Below are 13,783 nucleotides of genomic sequence, written 5' to 3' on the forward strand. Positions count from 1 at the left end.
ATTCGGTAGTGTATATATGTGGATGCTACTCTCACTTCGCTGAACATTGTGGTATATGTCTCTTTTTGAATTATGGTTTTCTCAGGGTATATTATATACCCAGTAGTGGGATTGCTGGGTTATATGGTAGTTCTAATTTTAGTTTTTTATGGAACCTCCATACTGTTTTCCAGAGTGGTTGTATCCATTTACATTCCCACCAACAGTGCAGGAGGGTTCCCTTTTCTCCACACCCTTTCCAGCATTTATTGTTTCTAGATTTTTTGATCATTTATCCATTAACATTCCGACCAACAGTGCAGGGGGGTTCCCTTTTCTCCACACCCTTTCCAGCATTTATTGTTTCTAGATTTTTTGATCATGGCCATTCTGACTGGCATGAGGTGATACCTCATTGTAGTTCTGATTTGCATTTCTCTAATAATTAGTGATGTTGAGCATCTTTTCATGTGCCTCTTGGCCATCTGTATGTCTTCCTTGGTGAAATTTCTATTTGGGTCTTACACCCACTTTTTCAGTGGATTGTTTGTTTATTTCATATGGAGCTCCATGAGCTATTTGTATATTTTGGAGAATAATCCTTTGTTGTTTTATTTGCAAGTATTTTCTCACATTCTGAGGGTTGTCTTTTTGTCTTGTTTATGGTTTACTTTGTTGTGCAAAAGCTTTTAAGTTTAATTAAGTCCCATTTGTTTATTTTTGTTTTTATTCCCGTTACTCTAGGAGGTGGGTAAAAAAGTCTTGCTGTGTTTTATGTCAAAGAGTGTTTTTCCTGTGTTTTCCTCTAAGAGTTTTATAGTGTCTGGTCTTACATTTAAGTCTTTAATCCATTTGTAGTTTATTTTTCTGTATGGTGTTAGGTAGTGTTCTAATTTGATTGTTTTACATGTAGCTGTCCAGTTTTCCCAGCACCACTTATTGAAGAGGCTGTCTTTTCTCCATTGTATGTTCTTGCCTCCTTTGTCATAAATTAGGTGATCATATGTGCGTACGTTTATCTCTGGGCATTCTATCCTGTACCATTGATCTATATTTCTGTTTTTGTGCCAGTACCATACTGTCTTGATTACTGTAGCTTTGTGGTGTATTTTGAAGTTGGGGAGCCTGATTCCTCAAGCTCTGTTTTTCTTTCTCAAGATTGCTTTGACTATTCAGGGTCTTTTGTGTTTCCATATGAATTGTAAAAATTTTTGTTCTAGTTATGTGAAGAGTGACATTGGTAGCTTGATAGGGATTGCATTGAATCTGTAGATTGCTTTGTGTAGTAGAGTCATTTTCACAATATTGATTCTTCCAATCCAAGAACATGGTATATTTCTCCATCTGTTTATGTCATATTTGATTTCTTTCATCAGTGTTTTATAGTTTTCTGAGTACAAGTCTTTTGCCTCCTTAGGCAGGTTTATTCCAAGGTATTTTATTCTTTTTGTTGCAGTGGTAAATGGAAGTTTGTCCTTAATTTCTCTTTCTGATTTTTCATTTTTGACATATAGGAATGCCAGAGATTTGTGTGCATTAATTTTGTATACTGCAACCCTACAAAATTCATTGATTAGTTCTAGTAGTTTTCTGGTGGCATCTTCAGGATATTCTATGTACAGTATCATGTCATCAGCAAACAGTGACTGTTTTACCTGTTCTTTCCCAATTTCTATTCCTTTTATTTCTTTTTCTTCTTTGATTGCTGTGGCTAGGACTTCCAAAACTATGTTGAATAAGAGCGGTGTGAGTGGACATCCTTGTCTTCTTCTTGATCTTAGTGGAAATGCTTTCAGTTTTTCACCATTGAGTATGATGTTTGCTGTGGGTTTGTCGTATATGGCCTTTATTATGTTGAGGTAGGTTCCCTCTATGCCCATTTTCTGGAGAGTTTTTATCACAAATTGGTGTTGAATTTTTTCAGAAGCCTTTTCTGCATCTATTGAGATGATCATATAGTTTTTATTCCTTAATTTGTTAATGTGGTGTATCACATTGATTAATTTGCATATACAGAAGAATCCTTGCATCCCTGGGATAAATCCCACTTGATTGTGGTGTATGATCCTTTTAATGTGTTGTTGGATTCTGTTTGCTAGTATTTTCTTCAGGATTTTTGCATCTCTGTTCATCAGTGATATTGGTCTATAATTTTCTTTTTTTGTGATATCTTTTTCTAGTTTTGGTATCAGTGGAATGGTGGCTTTGTAGAATGAATTTGGGAGTGTTTCTCCCTCTGAAATTTTTTGGAAGAGTTTGAGAAGGATCGGTGTTAACTTTTCTCTAAATATTTGATAGAATTCGCCTGTGAAGCCATTTGGTCCTGGGCTTTTGTTTGTTGAAAGATTTTTAATTATGGTTTCAATTTCATTACTTGTGATAGGTCTGTTTATATTTTCTTATTCTTCCTGGTTCAGTCTTGGAAAATTGTCCATTTCTTTGTGGTTGTCCATTTTTTTGGCATATAGTTTTTTGTAGAAGTCTCTTATAATCCTTTGTATTTCTGCAGTGTCAGTTGTAATTTCTTCTTTTTCATTTCTAATTTTATTGATTTGCGTCTTCTCCCTTTTTTTCTTGATGAGTCTGGATAAGGGTTTATCAATTTTGTTTATCTTCTCAAAGAACCAGCTTTTAGTTTTATTGATCTTTGCTATTGATTTCTTTGTTTCTATTTAATTTATTTCTGCTCCGATCTTTATGATTTCTTTCCTTCTACTGACTTTGGGTTTTCTTTGTCCTTCTGTCTCTAGTTGTTTTAAATTTGGGGTAGATTGTTTATTCGATATTTTTCTTGTTTCTTGAGGTGAGATTGAATTGCTATATACTTCCCTCTTAGAACTGCTTGCTGATTCCCATAGGTTTTGGGTCGCCATGTTTTCGTTGTGATTTGTTTCCATGTATTTTTTTATTTCTTGTTAGATTTTTCAGTGATCTCTTGGTTATTTAGTAGCTCACTGTTTAGCCTCCATGTATTTGTGTTTTTTACCATCTTTTTTTCCTATAATTGATTTCCAATCTCATAGCATTTTTGTCAGAAAAGATGCTTGATACGATTTCAATTTTCTTAAATTTTCTGAGGCTTGATTTGTGACCCAAGATGTGATTTACCCTGGAGAATGTTTCATGTGCACTTGAGAAGAAAGTGTATTCTGTTGTTTTTGGATGGAATGTCCTATAAATATCAATTAAGTCCATCTTGTTTAATGTGTCATTTAAAGCTTGTGTTTCCTTATTTATTTTCTCTTTGGATGATCTCTCCATTGGTGTAAGTGAGGTTTGCAAGTCCCCTACTATTATGGTGTTACCATCGATTTTTCCTTTCATGGTTGTTAACCTTTGCCTTATGTATTGAAGTCTCCTATGTTGGGTGCATAAACATTTATAATTGTTATATCTTCTTGGATTGATCCTTTGATCATTATGTAGTGTCCCTCCTTATCTCTTGTAACAATCTTTATTTTAAAATCTCTTTTATCTGATACAAATATTGCTACTACATCTTTCTTTTGATTTCCATTTGCATGGAATATCTTTTTCCATCCTCGCACTTTCAGTCTGTATGTGTCCCTAGGTCTGAAGTGGGTCTCTTGTAGACAGCATATATATGGGTCTTGTTTTCTTATCCATTCAGCCAGTCTGTGTCTTTTGGTTGGGGCATTTAATCCATTTACATTCAAGGTTATTATCTATATGTATGTTCCTATTACCATTTTCTTAATTGCTTTGGATTTGTTTTTGTGGGTCTTTTTCTTCTCTTGTGTTTCCCACCTAGAGAAGTTTCTTTACCATTTGTTGTAAAGCTGGTTTGGTGGTGCTGAATTCTCTTAGCTTTTGCTTGTATGAAAAGCTTTTGACTTCCCCATCGAATCTGCATGAGATCCTTGCAGGGTAGAGTAATCTTGGTTGTAGGTTTTTCTCTTTCATCACTTTATATCCTTCCACTCCCTTCTGGCCTGCAGAGTTTCTGCTGAAAACTCAGCTGATAACCTTATGGGGATTCCTTTGTATGTTATTTTTTGTTTATCCCTTGCTGCTTTTAATATGTTTTCTTTGAATTTAATTTTTGTTAGTTTGATTAATATGTGTCTTGGTATGTTTTTCCTAGGGTTTATCCTGTATGGGACTCTCTGTGCTTCCTGGACTTGGGTGGCTATTTCCTTTCCCATGTTAGGAACGTTTTCGACTATAATCTCTTCAAATATTTCCTCAGACCCTTTATTTTTCTCTTCTTCTTGTGAGACCCCTATAGTTCGAATATTGGTGCATTTAGTGTTGTCTCAGAAGTCTCTGAGATTGTCTTCAATTCTTTTCATTCTTTTTTCTTTATTCTGCTCATCAGCAATTATTTCCACCATTTTGTCTTCCAGCTCATTTATTTGTTCTTCTGCCTCAATTATTCTGTTATTGATACCTTCTACTGTATTTTTTATTTCAGTTATTGTGTTGTTAAACTCTGTTCGTTTGTTCTTTAGTTCTTCTAGATCTTTGTTAAACATTTCTTTTATTTTCTCAATCTGTGCCTCCAGTCTACTTCTGAGATTCTGGATCATCTTTACTATCAATACTCTTCATTCTTTTTCAGGTGGATTGCCTATTTCCTCTTCATTTATTTGGTCTTGTAGGTTTTTACCTTGCTCTTCATATCATACACTGACGTCATTTATTATAAACCTGAATTACTATTTATTATCAACTGCAAGCAGCACTACATCTATTTTGCAGGTTTCAAATAATACTCTGTGGTCTTTCGAAATTCAAAAAAGAAAAACTTTCTTTTTACCTTTTCCAGCCTATCAGTTGCAAAGCTGTCCTGATCCACGCCCATTTCGAAATGGTTTTGTAATCGGCAATGATTTTACTGTGGGGCAAACCATTTCATTTGAATGTTTCCCTGGTTACACGTTGATTGGAAATTCAGCTCTCACTTGCCTTCATGGAGTGAGTCGCAATTGGAATCATCCACTTCCAAGGTGTGAAGGTATGCTTCTAAATTGAAGCTGTCTTTTAGGTGATATCATCTATGTTTAATAATTCTTGTTTTGGTACTCTTTTTTTGTTTGTTTTCCTCTTCAAATAGCATGCTAAATATACAGTTTTTCTTTTAGTTGTAGAATTACAGTTAGTACCCAGATCAAAGACCTAAGACTCCATAATGAATAACTTGTTTTGTCATTATTGGCAGAAGACCTAAACTTCTTCACTGGATGCGAAAGTAAAGTTTGTTAACACTTTAGAGCTTCTTCTGTGTGATGTCTGATGAGTGCATCTGTGTTTGTTTAGTAATCATTCTTATATAAACCAGTAACCCAGATACTACTACTGAATTTGGGCTCATTTCTTCTAAAGAAAAAAAAAAAAAACCCTTTTAAATAAAAATGGCTTGAACCTCTTTATAAGGCCTTATATTTATACATGATATAAGACAAAAGTTGAACAGTGTATATATGGATAAAGTATTTGAAAGAAGAGAAAACAATGCAATTTACTAATCTAGTGGTAGTGAATAACTATGTAGCATACCTCATGCTGAAAAATAAATAAAAGCTCACTGTTTGGTTCACGGTTTCCAACTTCATTTTACATACCTTAACTGTGGTAAAAACATAACACAGATGTCTTTTATACTGTTTAAGAGGTATGAAATATTTACCTTTTTCTTTATAATCAGTTTATTGTGATTCTACTTAAATATTTTGTATTGTGTTGTTTTTTTTTTCTGTAGCTCTTTGTGGAGGGAATATAACTGCAATGAATGGAACCATTTACTCTCCTGGATATCCTGATGAATACCCAAACTTTCAAGACTGTTTTTGGCTTGTAAAAGTACCTCCTGGGAATGGAATCTACATCAATTTTACTGTTCTTCAAACAGAACCAATCTATGATTTCATTACTGTATGGTAAGCCAAGACCATTGTTATTGATTGATTCAACTGTATGTAACAGTGAAACAAGGAAGGAATGAAAATATATCACAGTCCTCTGTACAAATTGCCATCTGATGTTTGAATTGGTGTGAGTAACTGAGGGTGACAGTGTGTGTTTTGCAGAATGAGACAAACAAGAGAAATAGATTTTAGCTTATTTGCCCATGAAGTAGCTAAACACATAGAACAAAAACTTTATGGGTGAAATATGATTTAAATTTGTTATTAAAATAATGTGCAAAACCTGGGAATTAAATCAGAGTAAGTTTAAGGTAAGAAAGTTCTCTATATACAGAACTAGTGAAATTTAAAAGCCTGTATTCCAATAAGTTATTTAATACAACTACTGAATTTCTGTCATAATAATTCATCATAAAATATTATATTTGTATTATTATTATCCTGTTAATTAAAGCATCTCTATTTAAACTAAAAAGAAAATAGCTGAATTAATTATTGACAATTGATTAATTGAACTACCATGTGACTTCTAAAATTCATTCTAAATTTAACAGTCTATGATTCTCAAGATTATTTTGAAGAAAATAAAAGGAAGGCAAACCTCAAGCATTTGGGAAGATCTGGGTTGTGGTCAGGAAACCAAAGACAACTTAATTGATTACAGCTAATATGGGTACATTTCTTTTGGGTAAAAATGTGATCTTTTTAAATATGTTATCACCTAAATAAACATATACCAATATGATTTGGCACTTGTTGATTATTTCATCCACTGCATCTTTATCATCTCATATGTAATACTTTCATTAAACTTTGTGTGAAACTTTGCAAAAAAATCAATCTCACTCTCCCTTTCTCCCCTCCCTGCTCTATGTCTCTCCTATAGGGATGGACCAGACCAAAACTCACCTCAGATTGGGCAATTCAGTGGCAATACTGCTTTAGAATCAGTCTATAGCACTTCAAATCAGATTCTAATCAAATTCCACAGTGATTTCACAACAAGTGGCTTTTTTGTGCTCAGTTATCACGGTTGGTATCATCTAGGCATTTCTATTTCGTCTGGCACTGTTTGAAATTGTCCTTGAAAAATTGAGTGTAATATATATATTCAACCAATGATTGAAAAGGTATTAAAATTTGACCCTTTTTTTATCATTTCAAATACATTGACTTGCAAAGAATGGCCTCTTCTAAGCATTTAAAGCATTTAGGGACATTAAAATGTGAGCAAGTGGAGATAGGAAATAAATCAGTCAGTAATTCTTCAGGTAGAAAATAATCATTTTTGCAATGAAACGCATAAAAGAGAACCAGCTGTTCATATTTTATTGCATGTAATTTTGAAACATCAATAGATTTTTTTTCAATACAAAATGTTTAGTCTATTTAACCTGCTGTGAGTCTTTCTAAAATTAGCATCCAATAACTTTATGCTTTGGATCACATTACTCATTCATTTATACTCTGTTTCACAACTATATCTATTCCAGAATCTTACAGTTTTAAGTGACTATTTCAGATCATTAAGTTCATAGCTTTTATTCCCGTGAAATAATTTATGAAGAGTTTCAATTTCAGTTCTTTGTATATAATTATTCTGGGTTCTCTCTTCATAACATTAACTTTTTGAAAGTACATTCAGATGGTTTCAGAGGACTTTTTAAAATTTCCTGTTATGTTAAATTGTATTTCATTATAAATAAGAAAATGTTTATTTCTACTGATTATATCCTTTCATCTTCTATGACCGTAGTTTCATAAGCACATTTTGTTTCATATGACTTTGTCAGACCAATTCCATGAGCATCACAGAATCAATAAGCTACTAAATTAAATTTGCAAAACTTATATTAAAATTTCCAGGGTGAACGTGTACCTTGTCCATTATATTAACATACAATTTAATGTTTTCTTCTTTTTTTAACACAAAGTAAGAAAATCTTTGATACTCAAAGCTTATATTACATGAAAAATATGGTAAGTCAAATATGGTTGTACACAAAGACACTTAAAGCACATTGGGTCTAGAAATACTCAGAGAACAGATCAGAAAATATTTGATTTGCTTAATCTCAGCACTTATCAATCAGTAGATGATGCCCAATTTGTGCTTCTGTAGTGGCCAGAGCTGCATGTATACTCCGGCATAGCCAATTAGAAAGCAGGGAGTTCAGTTAGATAACTTTGATTCAGGCTGTTTATTTTTTTTAATAACTCATTTGCCTTTTTTAATGAATTGGTCATTGGTACTGACAGTATGTATATACAGTCTAAAGCTGCAACAATAGCTTTATTACTTTGAAAGGTAATCATAGCTCAAGAACTGCTAAACTAAATGATTTTAAGTTCAAAAGATGAATTCGTTGCTGAACTGTATTTTGTACATTTTCTCTCTTCACAGATCCCCGCATAAATTTTTATTATTTTGTATCTTGCCTGAACAAGTGATAAAGAAAGGACTGTTCATTGATGGACTGTAAATATCCATAAAATAATCTTATAGGGAGTGGAAAATTCTTATAAAACTTAGGAAACATTTCAAAGGGGAAATATTGTCAGAGAAAAGGATGTCAGTATCTGTGTGTGTGTGTGTTTGTGTGTGTGTGAAAATGTGAAAATCCTTACATAGATGTGTGTGTGTTTGTGTTTGTGTGTGAAAATGTGAAAATCCTTACATAGAAAATACAAGGATGACAGAATGTAGGTAAACACATACAAAATATGAACATAGATTTACCTAGACACTTATGTGAATGTATATACATATATTCTCATTCCAAATTATGTTTTACCTGATTTTTGTAACTAGGTTCTGAATCATGTATATTAAAAATAGAATTAGTTTAGGAATAAGGAAGATCAAATATTTGTTTAGGGCTTTGTTTTTCACCTGACTTTGGACAAGCTATTCTTTGGTTTCCACTTTCTTCAGCTGTAACACAACATGGTATAATTGCTGAGAAGATTAACGAGATATTGTATATATAGAAATTACTCCAATTACTGGCATGTATTAGGTTGAACCATATGAAACTGTTGGCAGAAATGCTGAATATTGACAATTTTGTATAGCTCAACCCATGTAAGCGCTGTCATTATCACTATCGTCAGCATTGCATTGCAGAGATGAAATGATTGGAGACAATGAGTAATATACAGTTAGCATAGTTCCTAGGACAGTGTATGTTCAGTAAATATTCCTTTCCTTACAATATTTTACCTCACATATAAGTTTTTCTAATAGAGTATTTATATTTATTTATACTTATATTTTAAATTTTATAATAAGGCACAATTGCCAGAGCTTAGAGAAGCCTAACATTTGAATCAATATCTCTGGCAATTTTACCCAAACCTTAAAATAACCTTGAAATTTGGAGAGGTAGCCAGGGGTCATGTTAAAAAATGACAGATGCCTTATATTCTACTAGCCCTAGTCGGATAATTTTCCTAAGCATGCTTTCATCCTGACTCACCTTTTCAAGAATGCATGATGCCTTCATTAAATCAAATTTAAAGCTACCCTATCATCTAGCTCATTGATTCTTATTCCCCAGGGCCTACTCTGACTCCCATTAGATTCTTACTCTCACTGCCCCCTGAGCTTCCATTCTTAAATGGTTTCTTACTCATCTTCAGTTCTTTAACTCTACTTATCTTAAGTCCCATTTCTCCTTTTCTTGATAATTCAAACTCATAAGGATCACTACCATCTTTTCTATGATTGCACTTACTCTTTTCACCAAATTTTTCAGAACTTACAGTATGCTGTATTGTTTTATATGCCTTGTGAGTTTAATAATAGTGAGTGCTTTTATGAGGACACAGATCACTCTTATGCTTCTTAATCCTTTCATAGTTTTATTATTGACTAAGTAATTATGTTTTAGTCTTATGGTCATGTGTGTTCGATTCTTTTTAAAATGTTGTCTAATTGAGTTTATTTGAGCTGTCTTAGTGACAACTTTTAAAAAGGTTATTTTACAATTATGTACATGTGTGCTCATCCCTCCTCCCAAAAACAAAAAAGATGTCTGTTTTCAATTTGGTATTAATATAATTAGTACAATTTAATGTAACTGAAAATATAATATTCATATCCATGGCTCATATTCAGTAGCTATAGCTTAGTGCCAAAATGACTCTCATAATGGTAAAAAATAAAAACTGGTCAGGTCATTTGGTACTTTTTCATAAGTTAACCAGGGAGATAATTCACTATTTAACACTTAGTTTAAGCTGATTTAATATACCTAAGCTTAGACTGGTTTACTCTCCCACTCAGTTTTCTTTATATTCTCTTAGTGATTTAACAGCTCCTTCTGTTATGCCCAAACCTATAAGTCAGAAGTGGTTTTCTTAGGACTTGTGTACTTATTTTATACATTTAACAGATCAGTATTTTCATATATTTTCTTAAGGTCACATTGATTATTTAGGTTTTATTTATTAATATATTTTTAGTATGTCTGAAAGGAGAAAAAAATGTGTTTTTATGAGATCTAGTCAGATATCTGTCGTTTATAAAACATCACCTTCATAAAACCTTTCATGATCAAAAATAACATTCATAAAAAGCTTTGGAAAATGAAAGTTCTATGCAATGAAGAAATAGGGCAGGCATAAATGTTGAGGCACTTTATCTCAGATACCGTATTTCTTCTTCATCTGAGGAAATCTGCTAGTCTCTCTCTGTATTACTATAACTGTAATTCCCTAAAGAAAGAGCTGAATTTTCTTGATATCTGCCATAGAGTCAAGATGGGTTTGTCTTATAATAAATAATAACAATATTCAGTCCTAATCAATGACTTCCTGAAAGTAAATTACACAAAACCTGTTTCAACTGCATGTTTTTGCAGACACTAACTTTGTATAGTCACTCTAATAGTGATAGCTACCATTAACTGAATACTTAATATACCAAGCACTATGCTAGATGCTTTCCATGCTAATTTTTTTAATAACTCTGCAATATAAGTATTATTATCCCTATTTTAATAATTAAAGAACCAAAAGACAGAAATTTATAACATATATAAAGCCAGAGAACTAATAAATAGAAGGGCTGCCGGGAATTCAAAATAGGTCTGTCTGACTTAAGGACTGACCTCTTTTTAAATAATGACAACAATAACAGCAATCATAATAATAGCTAAACTATACTGAGTTCTTACTAAGTGCCAGGTAGTGTCCTAAGCTAGTATTATCTCATGCATAGATTATATTTAATGGTATGTAAACATAATTTTTCTTTAAAAATTAGCAATGATTTTCATTTTTATCAAGATAAGTCATCTCACTTTCTAGAAAATACCTCTCCTAATTACAACTTGGAACTTTGAACTTCTTAGTGCTTCTCTTCCCCAGGACCTACAGGCTAACAACAATATGTTGGTAGGTTTATCACAACTTAGTGTGTTCCTCTTTGTAGTTTCCAAAATGTGCTATGGTCCCTGTGTGATGAGAAAATAAGATAAGTTTTATTGGGAATCTGATTTATGCCAATCACTGTAGTATAGCCAGAATATATATTTATTAATTTAAAACAAAAGGTATCATTTTAATGCTTAAATTTATTATCCAGGGTACCTCTTTTTCTAATATCATATATTAGGAAACCTCAATTATTACAGAAGATTTTCTTAGTATAATACAATTTAATAATATATATTATCCATTGTTTTCTGTTATTGGCACAGCTTCTGTGAATGAGTGGGTTGATTATATATTGAATTTCAGATTATTTTTAAGAAATGTATTTAAAAAGCCTGTAATACCTTTTAGGTCATCTTTTCAGGTTATATTGCCTTTACAATGAATGCTGTATTTGGGGACAAGTATATTTAACTCCACAGTCTCATCCTAAAAGAGACTACTGTAGAGATAAGGACACATTTTATATAAAACATAAATCACCATTGCTTTGAACTGTGTGACCCCATTGCCTCACACAACGTAAAGATCTGACCTCCTTTCATATTTCAATAGATAGAGCATTGAGCTCAGAAATGTTTCATTGTTTGATTTCCAGAGAACATAGGGGGTATGAACATCATACAATTTTATATATATATATATATATATATATATATATATATACAGCTAAAAAACCAAACTGGTGAAACTATAATGATGAAAAGATATTGCCATTTACTATTATTTAAATGACTACTTAGTGATTACTTAAATGACAAAAAGTCATGTCAAAATTGCTTACCATATTTTGGCATTTTGCTGTGTGTGATAAGATGGCATTTATATTCTACAGTATCTCAGTCCCCTCCAGCCAAAGTCCATCGGGAACACCTCTGTAGTTAAACAAAGTTGAGTTTATAGGATCACTGTAATGTGTGGGACAACATACCATGAGAAACCCCATGGAGTCTCAGTGAGAGGGTGTTAGGAGGGGCTTGTTATAGGATTTGGGCTGTGTAAGATGGTTCTGGAAGATTCAAGGAAGCATGTTTTTCCTCTGGGTTGGGTGCTCTTAGAAAATTGGAGCAGTTCTATAATTGGGTATCTTAATTTTTTTCTAGAAGGTGGAAGGTATGGAACACACCTAAAACTATGATTGGTGTGGGGTAGCAGCATTCTCTCGTACTAGCTGAGATGGAGCAATCTTGGTCATATTGGTGGTTTGGATAGTGTTTTCATTTTGTTTTATGGTTTTTGTTTTGTTTTTTCTGTGCTCAGACATGATTAGGGAAAGGTCTTGTTTTTGTCTTGTTCCAACAAGGTCAAAGAGCTATCATGTCTGATGTTAGTTGTTAGTTAAATTGATTACAGTCAACAGTAGAAAATCATGGCCTGTCAGTTAGAGCCAGGCCAGCTCCAAGCCAACAGCATACAGGGGCTGTATGCTTTGTTTTCTTTTGCTTTTTTTTCTTTAGTCTTTTCTTTTCAATATGCAGAATAAAGTGATAGTTAAAGAGCTAAAACGTGTTCCTTCATAGCCAAAACAAAGCAAACTATGGTAGTTAACAGAGAAAGGAAAAAATTGACTGACAAAGAAAAAATTGTCACCTCTTATGTGCTCTGTTATCTACTAATGTGCCAGGCAACTCAACTATGTAGAGAAGAGACCTTTAGCACATTCCTTTTCAGACTCTAATGGTCTCAGTACTAAGGTAGGATACTTTCCATTAGCTATTGGAATATGGGGAAGTCAGTTCATGCAACAGATATTGGAATTTTCTTATGGATAATTCAGGATATTTCCCAAAAGCTTGTTTACTATACTTCTGTTTTTCCATCTCTAGGAAAATACCTAGTAATTTCTTGTTGATCCATTTCTAATGATCCATTCCATTTCTCTGTCTCATCTCTAAATCTAGGGCTGAATATTTTCTCTTGGTTTCAAAGATTCTCCATTATATAGGCAGAGAAACAAATTGATTATAAAATATTAACAGATAAAGAGTGATATTTGTAAGTAATTTAAGCACCACCAAAACTTACCTGTATGGTTCATATCAATTCACTAGCAGACTTTCTCCAAAATGGAAAAAAAATTACTTATTATTTTTTCTTCTTAATTAGAACTCAGATAGCATTTGTTTAAATACTCCTAACTCTACTTTCAAGTGGAGCTGCTTAAAGTTATTTTACATAACTTCTGATATAACATAACCAAAATTACATAACTGAGTATGTAATTATCAGTGCTTTTCCTCCTCCAAATCTTCCCCAAATCATGCAGTTATCATACTTGAACTAATCTGGGTCACCACTGAAGTGCAACAGTGGTTATAGAGAGCTTAGAATGTATAAGAGCACATAGAACACTTTTTTTTCCTCTGTAAGAAATACTGCATCCTTATTTGGCAGAAAGGTTGTGCACTTGTGCTTTTGTGGTTTAGAGAAGGAATGGCAATTTGCCAGTGTCCTGTTTTGTCTTTTTTTGAAGAAGC

At 32.8% G+C, this 13,783-nt stretch overlaps 1 protein-coding gene across 3 annotated transcripts in view; it reads left to right on the plus strand.

The window, feature by feature from the left end:
• The window catches only part of CSMD3 (CUB and Sushi multiple domains 3), a 1,193,315-nt gene that overhangs the window by 1,074,515 nt on the left and 105,017 nt on the right, over window positions 1-13,783 (plus strand). For all 3 annotated transcript variants that reach the window (XM_024129404.1, XM_024129405.1, XM_028500327.1), the window contains 3 exons: window positions 4,769-4,957; window positions 5,702-5,879; window positions 6,754-6,899. In XM_024129404.1, coding sequence (XP_023985172.1) covers window positions 4,769-4,957; window positions 5,702-5,879; window positions 6,754-6,899 — 513 coding nt within the window. The remainder of the gene's footprint in view (window positions 1-4,768; window positions 4,958-5,701; window positions 5,880-6,753; window positions 6,900-13,783) is intronic.

This window comes from Physeter macrocephalus, chromosome 15 (assembly GCF_002837175.3).
Source record: "Physeter macrocephalus isolate SW-GA chromosome 15, ASM283717v5, whole genome shotgun sequence".
NCBI lineage: Eukaryota > Metazoa > Chordata > Mammalia > Artiodactyla > Physeteridae > Physeter > Physeter macrocephalus.